The following is an 18,462-nucleotide window of genomic DNA, read 5'->3' as shown; positions in this document are numbered from 1 at the left end:
AATACGTACTTTGACGAAGCACTGTTTTACTTTTTTTTTTTTTTTTTTTTTAAAGATTTCTTTATTTATTTTAGGGGGAGAGTGGGGGAGAGGTAGAGGGAGAGAGTCTTTTTTTTTTTTTTAAGATTTTATTTATTTATTTGAGAGAGAGAATGAGATAGAGAGAGAGAGCATGAGAGGGGGGAGGGTCAGAGGGAGAAGCAGACTCCCCGTCGAGCAGGGAGCCCGATGTGGGACTCGATCCCGGGACTCCAGGATCATGAACTGAGCTGAAGGCAGTCGCTTAACCAACTGAGCCACCCAGGCGCCCACGAAGCACTGTTTTAGATGGTGTATTGATGGTGGTATTTGTGTGGAGATTGGTGTAACATGGAGGTATTTCTGGTTGGAGATAAAAACAAAGAGGATCTTCAAAGAGTACAGCCAGGAACAAGCCATATGAGAAATGAATTCACTGTAAAAAGCTTTTTCCTATCTTGTCAGTCTTCAGAATTTGGCCTCTTATGAGAGGTTTCCTCTGAGACCCCAATATTCATCTTTGGGGGTGCTCCATGTGGCCCCATGGGCAGAGGCCACAGTGAGCCTGGTGTTCTCAGAGGATTAATAAAACTCAGTTGTGAGTCCAGTCACCCCAGCGACTCCTGAGGGACCCTGAATAACATGCACATGCCATCTTCAAGGGGTGGAGACACCATATTCTTGCTTAGGCCCCATCAGTGAGTCCCCAGTGACTCCTGACTTGCCGTGTCTCAGGTGAAATGGGGCCTCACTAAGGAAGTGATGTGATCAGGGTTGCATTTTTAAAGATTTTATTTATTTATTTGAGAGAGAGAGAGAGTGAACAGAGGGGTAGGGAGGAGCAGAGGGAGAGGGAGAAGCAGACTCCCCCCCCTCCCCCCCCACCACTGAGCAGGGAGCCCAACCTGAGCTGAAGGCAGATGCTTAACCGACTGAGCCACGCAGGTGCCCCGGGGTTGCATTTTTAAAGGATTAAGACCTTTGAAAGGAGAAAGGAAGGCTGACTGATAGGCTCTACTCTTACCAGCAGCTTTTCTGCACGACCTCCTTAAATCTTTCACACCTCTTCTCCTGGCTTAGGTTAAAAGAAGCCATCCACGCCTTCCTCCCTTCCACCCTGCTGCTAGGTGCTGCTAGATAAAACCATCCTATGGCTTTCATCCCAATTTGTCCTTTCGCAGATCAGGAGAGCGAGGCTCCAAAAAGCCTTCTGTTCATCATGACTTACTTCCCTTCCAATTCCCTGCAGTGGCTACTTCAAATCTGGACTATTCTCAAGCTAATTCTAACTCAACTCCTTGTTCCTGGCAGATGTGCTCACTTCCCACACACCAGAAATATACAGAGGTTTCATACACAGACTGCCCCACTTCTCCTCTTCTGCACCTCCACGCTTAGCCGCATCCTCATCTATGCTTTCCTCCCAGCTTCTGGGCTGTCCTCTCAAGTTACGCTATCTACTTTTGGTTTTGTTTCAACCCTCCCCCCATCCCCCAGACCTTCCCATCAAAGGTATCAGCTGTCTACTCTCTTAATCTCTTCTTCTGTAACAGTGTCTTTTCAGCAGAGAAACATGCCCAAGACTTCCCCACTTTAAAACAAACCAGGAGGGCACCTGGGTGGCTCAGTCGGTTAAGCGGCTGCCTTCGGCTCAGGTCATGATCCCAGGGTCCTGGGATCGAGCCCTCCATTGGGCTCCCTGCTCAGCGGAGAGCCTGCTCCTCCCTCTCCCTTTGTCTCCCAGCTTGTGCTCTCACTCTCTCTGTGTCAAATAAATAAATAACATCTTAAAAAAAACCAAAAAACAAAACTACCCTTCTTTTCATCTTGCTTCCTCCTCCCTAACCTACCACTCCATCTCTCCTTCCCTTCACCAGAAAATGTTCCGAGAACGAGCTGTGCTCATGGCCCCCACCCCCGCACATCTGCGGCGATCCACGATCCACAGTTCACGGCAGGCTGCTCCCGTTTCAACAAACCGACTGGCTCTGCTCTCTCTGAGGTCATTGGTCACGATCACTTCAAACCAACCGTCTTCTCAGCCCTCCATCTACTGACTTTCACAACATCCAACATTTATGACAAATGTGATGACGAACACAGCATCCACCGCAAATAATTACAATGAATTCCCGTATAAGACTTGCTACTACGTGCCAGGCACGGCTCGAATCCTCACCACCACCATAAGATACATACTTTTATTCCAATTTCATAGGTGAAGCACAGGGCGGTTAAGTGACTTGTCTGAGTTCAGAAGCCTAGTGAGAGACAGAGCCAGGACCCAAACTCAGGCTGTCTGGCTGTAGAGTCCCATGCTACGGTGGCATGCTCTGAACCATTCCTCCTTAAGTGGCAGGATTCACCTCCGACCTCCCTCCTGCCCTTCTGAGGGCTTTCTGTCTTTGCCCTCTTCCCTGTCTCCCCATTTCTGATGCTTTTCTTTCTTTCTTTCTTAAAGATTTTATTTATTTATTTGACAGAGATCGATAGTGAGAGAAGGAACACAAGTAGGGGGAGAGGGAGAGGGAGAAGCAGGCTTCCTGCCGAGCAGGGAGCCCGATGCGGGGCTCGATCCCAGGACCCTGGGATCACGACCTGAGCCGAAGGCAGACGCTTAACGACTGAGCCACCCAGGCACCCCTCTGGTGCTTTTTTTAATGTTGATCCTTAACCTTCCTTGTTTCTCCGTCCATGGTCTTTAATCTTTTAGGGCTCACAATCTGACTGGAAATGAGCTGAAAGCTGATGGATCAGCAGAAACTGCTTCCATGGACATGCACTCAGCCTTGGCATACAGTTTCAGAGTCCTCAAGGTGCTCTGAAGCCATTTGAGGATCCCCAAGGAGGTCATGGGCTTCACACTGACAACTGCTCCAGGCTCACTTGGGACTTACCTTCAATCTTCGCCTCCACCTAACGCAACATCAATCATTGCCTTCTCTGATCCTTGTTTACACTATTTATCAGAAGAATCAGTGTTAAATTTCATAATCTGACATCTCCATTGGATGGCAAGCAAGCTGAAGGCAGAGACCCTGTTTCATCTCCCCGGTGCCAGCACAGTGCATCCCACACAACAGAACAGACAACAAATAAAGCTTGGTTAATTGAGTGTGCTTACTGAATGGATCCGTCTTACTTGACTACCATGGCATGAACTGAGTCCCGAAGACTACAAAAAGCAGCACCACAGAGAGCATGTTGAGTCATATGCACAGAGAGGTAGGGAAGCAAGGGCTGATAGAAGCATCAGGTACCCATTCTGAGAGGGGAAGGGGTTGGAGTTGTTTACAAGAGCCAGGGGACAGCAGAGTCCGTCACCAGCCCCTCCCCCTCTTATCCCCTCAGCCCAAGGACAAGTAACCCGAGGGGACTGGCTTTGTAAATAGATAAGGGGCAGCTTCCAGCTTCCAGATGGACCCTCTGGGAGCCAGGTGGGCCTTGCAGTCTGGCTGCCCTTCCACCCAGAAGGGAGGGGTTCTCCTCTGCCTCAGCTCCTTGCCAAAGTGCCAGAATCCCCATGCCTCAGGCCTGCCCTCTGACCAGAAGGTGGGAGGCTGTGTCATCAGAAAAGAGCCATACTCTATGCAGCTCTCTCGAAGAGTGCTTTTATCCTGGTGACTCCACTCACTTGTTCCGCCCTTTGGCCACCCACTCCTCTGCGACCTGGCGACGCTCTGAGACGCTCAGGGACAGGCCTTCTCCCGTCGTGCCATTCACTGTTCCAAATAGAGTCAGTTAGTGGGGCCAACCAATTCCTTTCGCTCCTCCAACACCAACGCAGGAAGTGCAGGGTCAGAACTCCTTGCTTAAGGGGAAGGGACGTGGGGAAAGATCAGACGATGGAATCTGGAGGTGAAATGCCATGTTTCCATTTTTATCTAAGACTCTGTCTTTTTTCCATCTTCACCTTGTTCAAAGCAGTGGGAAGGTTAATTATGACTTGCAATGACAAATCTGTCCTTGCAGAGTATTTGAAAGCAGACTGAGATAACTGTTCTCATTTTGGGCAAATATCCAATGATTTGGGCTTGAATGGCAGGAAAATCAACACCACCCACTACTGGGCTGTCAAAGGGGTCAAAAGTGGGAGTTACTCATGAGGACAGTGGCACATCCTACAGATCTACAAAGACCTCAGTCTATAGTTTAACATGATGGTAGCATTCTAGGACAATTTTTTCATGGTAATTCATAAGAAAACACCAAGGATATTATTATTTCTTGTTGAAGCACTCTTTCAATAGTCACTTATTTTCACAACAACCCTGCAAAGTACAAATGGTTCTTCTCATCTACAGAGGCAAAGATGAGGTTCTAAATCACTAAATAAATTTGAATCCGAAGCTGTGTTTCTAAAACTTTCCCTTCTAATACAGTAATCTCTTAATGGATCACAGATAGTATGCAAACAGCACTAGGATCCATTACTGGGGCCTAATGCATTTGGATCTCCAAATACTGAGTGCTCAGCTGGAGAAGGGGGGGTGAGAGTAGGAAAGAGTGTTTTTATCACTCCTTTAGGGTCTTAAGACACTTCAAGTATGCTCTACTAGTAGGGATGTTCCTAATTCTTCCCTATACCCGAGAGCCGTGGCCCTTTGAAGAGTAAGAATCAGTCTTCCCCCACCATGGCTTGGAGCTGTTGGGGGACACCAAGTGGTTCTGTAATCAGGTTCTGGTTTTGACATGTGTCCTGACCACCTGTTCGCAGAGGTTTTAACCTGCCTGGATCATGACCTCGTGCTTCCAGTTCTTGAGGGACCCTGGTAGAGCAGGAGCTTGGGAAAAAGCTGTAGGGTCCAGTCTGTAGGTGTTCAAGCACTCAGAACACGACACAAGGAGCAACTCAATCACAGGTTTGTATAGTTCTCAGGCCTAAAATGTTCAAGGTCTGATTTTTTAATTTCCACCGTCCATGAAATAAATGAGGATAACTGCTGGACCTGTGATTCTTTTGTGTGCTGCATTTAGTCTTTCTACATTTATTATATGAAAAGTCTGGGTGAAGACACAATAAAGCCCATTCTTAAGAGAGAGAAGTCTGGATTTGGCTGTTACTCTACCATTCCTTGGCTGAGTGCCTTTAGGCACCCTAAATAATATATCTGAGCCACAGATTTTCTTCTTTAAGTTGGGATAAAAATAACACCTTATCTGTTTTGAAGGTACACCACCAAAGGTGCTTTCCAAGTCTAAAATTGATGAGTCTCCAGATTCACAAATTTTACTTAGCTTAGCCAGGCTCAGTCATAACCTATGACACAAGACACTGTAACCTCTTAATTAGTAACCAGGTGAGAGCTACTTTCTAAGGACCGGGCTAGAGATGTTTAGAGAAATGTTTAAAGATGACTCACCAAAAATGTTCTTCACTCCCTGTTCTTCCACAAGATAATCCACATACTGACCAATGACTGAAAAGTTGATTTCTCTAAAGGACACAGGAAAAAAATGGGAAAAAAGCATATTTAGTCTTTAGATTATTATTCAACCAATCCTCAAATCTATAAACTGCTCTCTTTTGTTAATAATTATTAAAAGTCCACCCAGCCATATTGTGCTAAGCAAAATAAGTCAGAGAAAGACAAATACCATATGATTTCACTCATATGTAGAATTTAAGAAACAGAAACAGATGAACATAGGGAAAGGGAAGGAAAAATAAGATAAAAACAGAGATGGAGGCAAACATAGGGAACAAACTGAGGGTTGCTGGAGGGAAGGGGGTGGGGATGGGATAATTGGGTGATGGGCATTAAGGAGGGCACTTGATATAATGAGCACTGGGTGTTGTATGTAACTGATGAATCACTAAATTCTACCCCTGAAACTAATAATACACTACATGTTAACTAAGTTGAATTAAAAAAAAAAAAAACTCCACCTAGCCAATTTGTAAAATTCTTAACTTGCTCTAAATAATGCCGGCTTTTTCCTTGTTTTTTGAGCCTGGTGATTTCTCTACTTATTCATATATGCCTCACTTATGTGAGCAACACACCGTTATTTATCACAAAGGTTTTACCTTTAAACATCCCCACAAGTAATATTTAAAAAGTAATTACTTAGTAATCTTTTGCTCTTTTGGGGAAGAAGGATGACGGGGGCCATGGTTAAATGAGAATTTAATATTTTCCACTTGGTGAGAAGCAATCATTTTTTAGGCTTACAAGATAGGAAAGTTGGATCTTACTAATTTAAGAATTTTAGCACTTAATATTTGTGACAGCAAATGAAAGCTTCAACTGTATTTGCTAGTTTTAAAGCAAAAAAGATTAACACTGGAGAGGAACTTTGCTCCCACTGCCTCTCAAAGCACGGTCTGTGGAAGAGCGTCTGGAGAGTCTGTAAGAAATGCAGAGCAGCCTCCCTCTTTAATGGCTCATGGTATTGTAACATTGCCCTCCCTGCCCCACTTGCTCAAATGCCAAATCCTGGCCTCTGTCTTGCTGAGCAGGGAGGATTCCTGAATGCACAACAGGAACAAACTTGGGTTGTTCTCACCTAAAGGGCGGATGGGCAAGTTATCCGCCTAGACAATCTATCTCAACACCCTCATTTAGGTCAGCTTGACCTGCTCAACTTGAAATGTCTAAGCCTCAGACATTCCTGACCATTTGGAACCTGCTCTTGGCTGCTTCCATCAAGCCCTTCACCACTTGGGATAAGCGACGAGATGCAGGACAATCAGCAGTGTTTTTTTTTTAAATTTTTTATTGTTATGTTAATCCCCATACATTACATCATTAGTTTTAGATGTACAATCAGCAGTGGTTTTGTTTGCAGGATAAAAACCCAGATTTTGACCTATGATGTCCATCTACCAATGCAAGTAACCAGGAAACAGCTCCCAATCACACTACCAAATCACAGATTGGAAACAGGAAATAAATCTAGTGGGCAACAGCCTGTGTTGGAATCACAGATTCAAACACAGTGGCTCCTGGACACTTTCACTGAAGTCTTGACACCTCTCCAATCCGATCCCAGCCCCGTACTCAAGATCACCTAGAGTAGGCCTGGCTTTTTCATTGAGGAGGAGCTTGGAGAGCTCTGGATGGTGAGGGCTGGTAGGTACTGTACTCCTTCTGATGTGTGTTCTTTTGGTTTAATCTAATGCTTCATCATTTGGAAAGGGAAGCTAGAGAGCTTGTTTCCATTTTCAGAAATACTTAAGGAGAGAAACTGATTGTTAGGGGATGTATATGTATATACCCAAAGTGGACTCTAAACTCAGCAGGGACCCACACCGCCAGTCTACTGCATGTACTCAGCACTCTACCTGGCTCCAAAGAAACACTCAGTCATTACTGCTGTTACTATTCCTCATGATGAAACCCAGAAATATCTCACACATACCTCACACCCTCATCAAAGTTCACGTCTCCATTACCACGAGGATCATTTTGTAAATTGTTTATGCCCACCCTCCAGGCTAGAGCAAGGACTTCCTGAAGGCAGACACTGTGCCTTTTATACCTGACAATCCCTTGTCTGCACCTGGCATAGTGCAGAAGCTCAATGAGGAGGAAACACCCATGATCTCTGCCTTCAGAGTAGCCTATCCCCACACCTGCAGGATACATGTAAACATTATTAACTGAGGAAAGGAGATGGCATAGTATACAAATAACTAGAATATTAAGGAATGTATGTTGAGGGCTATGACTGAGATAGAAAGTGTACAGGGGTTCAGAAGAGGGAATCACTCCAATTAGGGAGGCTGGGAGAGGAGACTTCGAGGAGGAGGTGGGTCTGGAATAAACAGGATGAAACCCTGCACTCTTCCTTCCCTCCGACGTTCTTGAGTTGCTGTCTATCTGGCCCTATTCTGGTGCCCTCCTCTTTCCAGGGAGTTGGCTGCCCCCTTAGGCAGATCGAGGCCAGTATATGAAATCCGCGGTTTCTTCTCCTTCCTCAGTGAACTCCACACTTCACTCTATGGCTTCAGTGGGTAATGCTTCCATCTACACTGACCCCCTACTCCTTTAGACTTTGCTGGATGACAGCTACAAGTTCCCTCGGGTTAGGGGTAATACATTATCTATCCCTTCAAGAAAGCAGTTTGTTGCTTCTTATAAAATGCCCCTAGCCTACAGGACTGATGCTAATGGTAGAATTTCTGGGCAGTGGCAGAGTTACCCCAAAATGTCCTTGGACAGATAGTCTTTTGGAACTACCAAATCTTCTTAGAGAGAGAAAAAGGTTGAAAAGAGATGGCTCCTAAATGTGTTTTGACCTTCACAGTGATAAAAATTTGTTTTCTTGTTATAAAAGATGATGGAAAAGCCAGAAGATCTAACAAGGCCAGGCCTACATTTCTGTACAGTACTGAATGGCGGGGAGGGTCATGGCTGCCCCCTTTGGAGGCATAGAAGCCCCCCAGACCACCTCAGGGATTTCAGGTCTCTGTCCGACTAGAGGTGCAAGTTTGCAGCCCTTGGCATTGTTGTTCAGTGGCTACAATCACAAGTGAGCCCAGGGAAATTACCCAAAGCTGTTACCCTGGTTGTCACAAAAGTATCCCAACAGCAGGGCCGAGGTAGGAGCAGGATGATAATTCTCTCTGGGGACTTTGCTCCCTTCCCTGTTTCTCCACCGTAATCTACCTCTCTGCGGTATGTGGGTTTATGTTGATTGCTGCAGGCACTGTATCAGGCATCCGGAAGTCACTAGAGATAATGCAAATGGTAAGACTAGAATATTCTCTTCCTTGCTGGATGGCTGTCTGGGGTTCATTGCTCATGGAAGTAAGAGGTGGCACAAACCAGTTCTCTTTCAAAGGTGGGACCGGAATGTCTCTTCCTTCGTGAGCCTCAAGAACACATCCAAGTACTGGTCATCTCAGGGCTGAGTGACTCAGAACCAAATCCCATGCTTGCTGAAGTCACTCCCCTACTTACCTCCAATTCACTATCTTAATTTCAATTCCCATGGGTTCAGATTCTTTGCCTTAGGTCTATGATTTTTTTCCAATTTTTCATACCATAGAAGCTATGTCATTTATTTTTGAAAGTACACACAATATAAAAAGAAGGAAAAACCCACTCATTATCTCCCTGGAGATTATCACTCTTAATAGTTTTGATATTTTTCTACTCACAAACACACAGTAGTGTTTTCTTTCTTTTTTTTTTTTTTGCAAACTGCCTTTTGCAGTAATTTTACAGACCAGCTGCATGGCCCCATCAACACTAAAGCCCAGGGGAATGGCTTCTCCCACTGAGGCAGCCTTGCTGATCTTAGGAGAGCATCCCGTGCCCTTTCCTAGGTCAGTGCAGCGTTTTCTTAAATGGATATGGTCATATTGTACAAAGCATTGTGATATTTTTTTCACTTAGCATGCCAAATTGAGTATTTTCCCGCTTCTTCAGATATTCTGTTCTTGTATGGGCTACACAGCATTTCATTGTATGAATGAACAGAACTTAGCTAATCCTCTAGACCCTCGGACATTTCGTTCACTTCCAAACCATGTAAGAGGAGAGAATGTTTATCCAATTATTTTTGCCACAAATTGAGGCCCTGAGTGAATACTGTTTGAAACAGCATGTAGGCTGTATCTCTTCTCCTAGGACAGAAGGATAAAGCAATTTTTCTGAGGTGGCTTTTCAGAGAAAAATCTCTATTGCTGTTCATTTCCTCTCCTGGTGTACGACACAAAATGAAAGACTTTCACTGTATTTGAGAATACAGAATCACCAGGGAGGTCTTTTCATAACTGGCACACATGTCAGAAAATCTGATGTTCTCTTTTTTTTTTGCCTTTTACATATAACTCTCAGCATTCAAAATCAGATGAAAGTTATGTGTGCTTTTGGCAAAATAACTACTTGGCTACTTTAAAACTCCTTCGGCAGAGAAGTATTCAGGGACCATAACTGCCCTGCCTTGCCAGAAAACATTCTGTTCTGGGAATCTGGGTCATGTAGTCTCCCCACCCAGTTAAAAAGACAATACCAAACTCCAACTCCCAACAGTCCAAGACCCTTCTGACTGGGGTAACCAGTCTGTTTTTACTAGAGGGTGTTGTGAAGATTCCCATGGTGAAGCCAAAGGCATTTGAGGGAGAAAACTTTTTTTTTTTTTGACATTTTAGCCAATCTGGATAGTCTTTCTTTTTTAAAGATTTTATTTGTCAGAGAGAGAGAGTGAGCACACAAGCAGGGGGAGCAGCAGAAGGAGAGGGAGAAGCAGGCTCCCCTCTGAGCAGGGAGCCCAATGCGGGACTCGATCCCAGGATCCTGGGATTCTGACCTGAGCTGAAGGTAGACACTTGACTGAGCCACCTAGGTGCCCATGAAATGGACTTTCTATTTTAATGACTGTACTTGCCCAAGGGAATAAGTGACTTTTTGAAACAACTAAGGAAAGCAAACATCTTCTAGTGTGTGGAAAGACAAGAGTTGAGATGGGTAGAGAAGGACCTTTCTCTCTGGCTCCAAGGCTAGGTGCAGTGGGTTAATGTTTTAGGATCGTGGTCTCATCAACTGCAGAAAGAGAGGTTGCAGTTCTCTCTCAGAGTTGTTATGAAGATGAATTCGGAATATGTACATTAAAATGCCAGCACAATGACTGACACGTAGTGTTTAGCCAATTAGTGTTAGCTTCTTTTCCTCATGAAATAACAAAATTTACCATTCACTGTGCTAGATGCTGAAGATACAAATATAAATAAGAAACATGCTCAGTCCTTGTGTATTGCCTGGTACTCGATAAATATCTCTGGAATAAGGTTAAGCAGCTCAAAGCCTGTTGGGAGAGACAGGCATGTAACAAACAGTTATTAGAGTAATTTTCATTAGCAAGTACTTCTGATGTAATGTGAAAAGGTGTGCCCAGGCTACTGTGGGAGCGCAGGGGGAAGGACTCTGTAATTCTTTATAGGAAATGGGAAAGAAGCACCAGAGGATGGCTCTGATGGATGAGTAGAAGTGTTCATGTGGAGTAGAGAGAGGAGTGCGTGGTGGTAGAAAAAGGCAGAGGGAACAGAATGTGTAAAGGCACGAAGGGAATAAAGAACATGAGGTGATGGGGCAATAGAAATGTAGCAGGAGAAGTATCCCAGATAGTCTGGGCTTTAACTTTATTTTATTTTTTTAATTATTATTATGTCTTGTTAATCACCATACATTACATCATTAGTTTTTGATGTAGTGTTCCATGATTCATTGTTGGCATATAACACCCAGTGCTCCATGCAGAAAGTTGGGCTTTAACTTTAGATCAGTTCATCTCAGACTTTAATGTGCTAAAGAATCATCCAGGGACAGTGAAAATGCAGGTTCTGACTTAGTGGTATGTAGGAGGGCCTCAGATTCTGCCTTTCTAGCAGGTTCCTATGTGATATAGAGCAAACGGTCCATGGACCACATGACGAGTAGTAAGGCTTTGACAAAAGGGGATCGGCAGAGAGTCTTAAAGAGGGAAGTGACACAATTAGATTTATTTATGAGGACGCTCACTGGGCTGCAGTGTGCAGGTTGGACTGGGGTTATAGGTACTTTATACATTCTTCCTGGGATCACTCCAATATCCCTCATGACATAACACCAGAGGGCTGCACTCTTTGGATTCAAATGCAACTCGGAAATGATATGGCTGAATACTTTACAGAATATGAAAGAGAACTTTTAACAGGTGACAAGACCTCCCCAGGGTCAGACAGCTAACTGGTGGCAAAGCTAGGGGTCAAGAACCCAGATACTCTAACTAAAATCCATTTAACCATGTTCTTCCTGTAAACTTCCCCACTTCAGAACATCAACTTATATTCAAGAATTGAATTTGGATATTTCTTAGAATTATAAAGAAAAAAGGATGCAGGAGAATAGCTCTTGTTCAGCCATTCTCAATCATGGAGACTGTGGCTTACTTTATGAGCCAGGATGGGAAAACTCCCATGATGGCAGGTCACCAGGCAGAATTTCCACTTATTCGATTCCATGTGACCCTTCTTTCTGTCTCCTGGAAACATGTCATAAGTTCACATTCCCCTGTGGGCAAGTAGGCAAATGCCCATCTGCTCTCAGTGGGTGCTCCAATCTTGCTTTGTACCCACAGTAATGTTTGAATGAGAAGGGCAGGTGGTGGGAGATGTGGGAGCTAATATAGCTTACATGCCTACTATGTGCTCTGTACTGACATACAGTTTAATTCTTTTTTTTTTACAAAATTTTTTAATATATATATATTTTTAAGATTTTATTTATTTATCAGAGAGAGAGAGACAGAGGCAGGCAGAAGGAGAAGCAGGCTCCTTGCTGAGCAAGGAGCCCGATGTGGGACTCAATCCCAGGACCCTGGGATCATGACCTGAGCCAAAGGCAGATGCTTAACCGACTGAGCCATTCAGGCGTCCCTGTACATTTTAATTCTTAAGGCCCTTGCAAAAAAAATACATTCTTATTTTGATTGCACACATCAGGAAAGTGAAGGTCCTAGAAAGTCCTAGAAGGGAAAAGGATAAAAAAAAAAAAAAGAAGAAGAAACAGAGAAATGGAGGAAGCAGGGCCAGAGGTATTGGGGAATGGAGAAGGATCCAGAAAAGCAGAGTCATTTATCTTCATACGTGGGGCTTGGCGTCCCCGGAAAACAGCAGAATAGGGAGGAAGAACACACCAAAACTCTCAGTGAGTCCTAAATGAACAAATAAGACTGTTCAAGGAGTCTCTTCTCGGCTGAGGGATCTGATTAAGAAGGTTAAAGCAGCAACCAGATGTAGTGTTGTAAGCCTGCAAATAGGATCCTTCTCAATAACAGGAAGTGAATCCTGCCTGCTCATGCAATCACATGATTTATCTGTTTTATTGGCCCAACAAGTGGCTAACACATCAACAAAGAGCTGACTTCAGTCTTTCTTTGGACTTACGGAAACTGAGAAGCAACAGAAAAAAAAATTGCTACCAATCACTGAGTAATCTAAATGCCATCTCAGCAAGAATTTGATTTAGACGTAGATGGGATTTTTCATGAAACTTAGAAACTGGAGGTCTTGAACTCCAGCGATCTAAGGGTAAACTGCGATAGGGCCAACTTTGAATGAGAATACTAAGTCATAAGAAATTTCACCTATTTTAAAGGGGGTAGGGTTAAGGTTTACAAATTCAACAACAGAAGGCCAAAAAAATAAAAGCCTTTCTTAAAGATCTCTTAAATTCCGCATCTTCCTTTTATCCCTGTCTGGTTCAAATGAACATACTGACCTAAGTGCCTCCTGACCCTGTGCTGAGCACCATTATATGGAATATCTCACTTTAACACCCAGAACTCCACCGTGCAGGTTAATTATCATTGTATTTTAAAGAGAAAGAAAGGAGAAGCTTAAAGAAGCCAGAATTCTGTTTTGGCAGACTGACCACTCTAAGGGGTCAAAAGCATTTAGATCCAGGTGGATAAATTCCCTTTTTGTCCATGGCAATGTCCAGAGAGGGGTTATACACCTGTGGCACATGACCGTTAGCTGATAGTACGAGCAAAGGGACTGACATAACGTTCACCTGGGAGTTAGGGTGCTTGTCTGGGTAATGAGTTCTCAGCAATCATCTGTTGTTACCTCCCACTCCTGCAGGCACCCAACATTTAACCCATGTTGAAATGAGACTGTAAACATACTAAGGGGTCCAACTTGCAGCTAACTTCCCCTCTTTACTCAGGCGAGGACATTTTCATCACATCTATGAACAGCCTGAGGTGGAATCATGCAGCTATCTAGAGACAGGATCTAGAGGGGCCAGGCCAGGGCTTAGAAGCAAATTCTGCTAAAATGAGATTCTCCTCATCTAACTCCACCGGCCTTATTTGGGAAAGCCAGGCCTCTGATGAAATCCAAAGAGAATTTATTTTGTGGAGCTATAGACACTGGGAGAAAGGCAAGATGCCATATCTTACCTTCTCTCTTTCTGCACTGTTTGTGACATAGAGACTCTTCTCTGAGTTGGGATCAGAGACAGTACGGGGGAGGGATGACTGACAGAAGCGGCCATTTGGCAGGAGTACCACAGAGGTGCAGAATCTAAGTGACTGCTACTATAGAGAACTTCTGTCCATTTTGGTGGAGTGAGAACAGATTCCCCTTAGGTCCCAAATGATAGTTACCCATGCTCAGTCATTGGCGTGATGGTTGCAGCAACGAGACCTTGAAGCTTCTTCTTCGGGGAGGCCATTGAGCTGCTGAAAAAAGTCTACAAAACATAAATGTAATTCCTCTCCTTCTTCAAGGAATGTCCATTAATGATAAAACTCCCAGGCAAAGTCCATTCCCAGTTTAGAATCGTGAAAAAGGCTTACAAGTACACAAAGACACAGAGCAAACAAAAAGAATGTAACATGTAGAGCTTAATTCTGTAGAGGAGGTGACCATTTTTAAAGACAGGAAAAGGCGGAGACAAGAAGGGAGCAGTGTTCGGGAAAGTACTATCAGAAAGGCCTCCCACTTTATCTCTACAGGTGATACAGGCAGTCTGAAACCTCAAAGAGCAGGGGTAAACAACAGCAGACCCAAGAAAGAAAATGAATCTAACTCAGGGAGGTCAAATATATAAAAAATTACTATTACTTAAATTGTAATATGGTCAGGACAAAAGGGACATCCCTTTCTTTTTCCATAGCTTCATTCTTTTAAGCAAGAATCTCACCTAAAAACAGCACTTACAGTTTTAAGGCTTCAGTGTGATCTAATTAACTATCTTCAGATTTCCCTAACTATCCTTTCCATATTCTAATTTTGACCAGTTTTGCTCTGTTTTGCTACCTCTAGTAAACCATGTATACTCTATCATGATTGTTTATTTACCTCTCTCCCACTAGACCAAGCTCCCCAGGACAGGGAATACATTTTATTTGCCTTTGCTTTTCCTGTACTGAAATACCTGCTGGACACCTTCTCTTCAATTAAAAAGTGATGAATATGTGGGTAACTGAGTGAGGTATTCAGACTGTAGCTAGATGATGACTTCTAGAACAGGGAGATCACTGCTCAGAGACTCAACCTGACCCCACTCATTTGGGGCAAAAGGATTCCTCACCATCTGACAGAGAGTACACCTGTCATGCCAGTGGAAAAAAGTCTAGAGGTTGTGGAAAACAGGCATGAGAGACAACAGAGTATCCTAGTTCATAGCCTGGATTCCACAGGCAGACTTCCGATTCAGCTCTCCAGCTTTGCCACTTACCAGTTACGGAAGTGTTACTGTTTTTTGAGCTGTAGACATAAAAATTCAAAGCCACGAATGCAAAGTCTAACAACTGCAGAAGAAAATAAAAATATAATCAGAGTGTATTTAGTGACAGACAAAAGATGCCTGGCTTAGAGCAAGCACAGTGATATCTATAGGTAACAGAGAAGATGGGGTATATTACAGTTCTGAGGTCACTGGCATATTTAAAAACCCAATGCCCGCTACACTTAAATTTGACCTACATAATGTAATAATTACAAACTATCTCATTTTGTTCGTTCTTTTAACTGTTCATCTCAACTCCCTAAATGGGAATATAAACTTACAGAGTACATGTATCGTATCTTCTACTTTTTCTGTATCCCCCAAGAGTTCTGGCTCTGGTGAACCCTGGAAGCCAGAAAGAGGACAAAACAAGGACAAAGACATGAAAGGGCACAGTATGGCAAAACTTACTGCTTTTGTAGAAAGCCAACTTGATACCTCCCCTGACAAACAGATATGTCCCTCTAGCAAAACTTGCTCCTGAAATTAAGCACCAATACTTCAAGTAGCTTTGCTCTGCACTGAAGGGCAGGCAATAAAGGGCAACCTTACCTGATATACGGGATTCTAGAATTTCTCTGACTTTTCCTAGTTTGAAGAGGAGACTAAAATCCTGTGGGAGGTTTTGAGAGATAAATGGGGGTCCATTGGGAAAACACAGGGCCAGGGCACAGACCCTGTCTGTCCCAGAGGAATGTCTGTACATTAACTGAGATGGATGCTATGCTTGCCGCATATCTTCACCGGGCACTCCTGCAAGCATCTGAACTCAAGATACCTGCCAACTTGTCCCCCAAGATTTCTTCCTTTGTTCCTTATAGTAGAGGGGTTGGAGCACTAGCTCTGGAGTCAGACATCATGGGTCTGCATCCTGGCATCACCACTTAGCAACGGGGCGGCCCTGGAACTGTTATTCACCTTCTCTGTGAGTCTGTTTTCACTCCTGTAAATAATAGCAGTCATATTTCATAGGTTGTGGAGAGTAAAATGAATTACTTATCATAGAATGATTAACAAGAGTGCCAGACACATAGTAAGTACAATTGTGAAGTCTTGTCAGATAGCTATAGGACGTTAACAAGTATTATTATTTTTACCAGCACCTGCTTTCCTGTCATTTCATTTTTACTGGTATTGCTTCTCTGACCCTCAGTACTCTGGTCCATTCAGGGACTAAGTCATTTCAATGCTCTTATCTTCCTTCCCTGCAATCCTTCCCTCCCTGCTTACTGCCCCTCTCAGAACTTACCCTTTGTTACCTCTTATCTAGACCGATGGACACAACCTCAGGTCCAAGGGGCCCAAAGGGGGCTCAAGGAGGCACAAATGATAAGACTCTCAACAGCTAGGTTCAGCACTAAAAGTCTCCTAAGTCAAACCCTACCAGGCTGCTCACACTATACTTCTGAGCTTTTACCTGTATTTATTTCATACTTAGGGCAACTACATTGATATTCTTAGGACAGTCAGAAGCTTGGATGGGTAGTTTTATATATGCTGTTAATTGAAAGAAATACTATTAAGTGCATGTAAATGCAATCTGGTTAAAAAAAATTTCAAAAACATAGAGCCTGTAGGGGTGTGGGGTCAGAGTTGGGAATTATTGTTCTAATCCCCACTTTCCTCCTCAAATCCACATAGGCTGCCAGGTTAATCTCCTGGTAACACAGACATTTCTGGTCCTGCCTTTGCCCTGCTCAGAAAATGCAGTAACTTCCCCCTGGCTTCCGTAGGAGAAATACCAAACTCCCTGGTGCAGGTCTCTGTATAGATCTCTTCATTTGATCTCAACTGATTTCCTGGTGCTCGTCTCTACCATGTCTGGCCTGCTTCCTCTCTCCGGAGCCTCTCCCATCTGGAATGACATTATCTCCCACTTCAGCCAACTTTAAAAATTCACTGAAAAACTAGAGAATATCCCCTGATCCCCCAAGAGGAAGATAATTTCTTACTCCTCAAAATTCCCTCAAACACTTGCTTTTCCTTAAAAATTTTACCTCAGTTATTAGAGTAGTTTTGGCTTTCTTCTACAGTGCAAGCCACCAGGGGGCAGGAACAGCTTCAAAAAAAATCTATCTGCAGAGCAATACACTAAATGAACAAAATTTGCTGACTTTGTGAACACTGAAACTCCAGCAAGAGATGAGGCAAAAAGATCACAACAACAGTAACAGATAATGGTTGCTATTTCGTAAAATTTGAATTTTAAACAAACTTGGTAATGTCTAGCTTTGGTATTCGTCATAGCTTGTATCAGAAGCAAATGGTTAGAACGTCCTCCAGCCTAAGGCTTAATGTGAATTTGAAATGTTAACACTGAAACGCTGGAGAGGGGATATTACTCTTGAAATCCTGTACCTCTGTTCACTGACAACACTTAGTGCAAAGAACTCAAGTTGCCTAAGTCAGTCCTCTTAAAAAGGACACAGTTGAAAAAAAATCTCTGGGGGAGAAGAAGGATGCAGCTCTGGGCATGGTGAATGACTTGAGAAATACGTAGGAAAAAAAGAGAAAATGGAGAAACGAAAGAAACAAACACAAAAACAAAACGCAGAAATATAAGCAAGTTCCCATAAATAGAAGGGGTTGGATCAAAGGCCATCGCTAAAGTCTGCTTCGCTCCACCGCGGCCTCGGGTCACTTTGAGGAAAGGAGCCTTAGCGAAAGCTATGCGGTCCTGAAAGCGTCCGGGGAGTGGTTCCTCCGCCCGCAGCCGTGCGGACGCTCGCTCCAGGCGGAAGGGTATGGCGTTCACACTTCCTCCAGCCCCACGGTCCCCGCTTCTCTGCCCTCCCCTCTCCTCCCGGCCGTCCCCGGCCGCCTCCCCGCCCCGAGTCCCGTCCCCGCGACCCTCTGCCCCCATCCGCTGGTAGTCTCCGTCCGTCCGTCCACCCCGCGGGAGCCGCGCTCACCGGACGCGCCCGGGTCCGCCTAGCTCGCCGGGGCAGCCGCCGCCGCTCCCTGCACCGCCGCGCGCCGCCCCGCGCCCCCGCCGCGGCCGCGCGGCCCCACACCACGTGCGCCCACTCCCGGGGCCCGGAGCGGCGGGGCCCGCGCCTGTGCCCGCGGCGCGCGGAGAGGCGCGCCCCCGCGACGCTGCGCACGCGTGCAGTTTCCCGCATCTCGGCGTTACCTGGGCGGTGTGGGTGAGGCGCCGGGACTGCGAGCACCTGAGTTTTTGCACCTCGGGACCCGTCGCGCGTGCTGCGGTGCG

General features: G+C 44.6%; 1 protein-coding gene across 10 annotated transcripts in view; it reads right to left on the bottom strand.

Annotated features, from left to right (window-relative positions):
* NPL (N-acetylneuraminate pyruvate lyase) overlaps positions 1–18,462 on the bottom strand; it is a 37,875-nt gene extending 19,413 nt beyond the window's left edge. For 5 of the 10 annotated variants that reach the window (XM_035010594.1, XM_035010597.1, XM_035010593.1 and 2 more), the window contains exons 1-3: positions 14,122–16,632; positions 5,382–5,455; positions 3,653–3,740 (exon numbers count right to left, since the gene is read on the bottom strand). In XM_035010594.1, coding sequence (XP_034866485.1) covers positions 3,653–3,740; positions 5,382–5,455; positions 14,122–14,189 — 230 coding nt within the window. In that variant the 5' untranslated portion in view covers positions 14,190–16,632. Of the gene's footprint in view, positions 1–3,652; positions 3,741–5,381; positions 5,456–14,121; positions 16,633–18,160; positions 18,218–18,381 lie in introns of those variants that run through there. The other 5 variants (XM_035010590.1, XM_035010589.1, XM_035010591.1 and 2 more) reach the window with 5 other exon arrangements.

This window comes from Mirounga leonina, unplaced genomic scaffold (assembly GCF_011800145.1).
Source record: "Mirounga leonina isolate KUSES-001 unplaced genomic scaffold, KU_Mleo_1.0 Mir_154, whole genome shotgun sequence".
Lineage (NCBI taxonomy): Eukaryota > Metazoa > Chordata > Mammalia > Carnivora > Phocidae > Mirounga > Mirounga leonina.
Note: the sequence above shows the minus strand (reverse complement) of the source record. Positions and strands in the feature narration are given on the sequence as shown.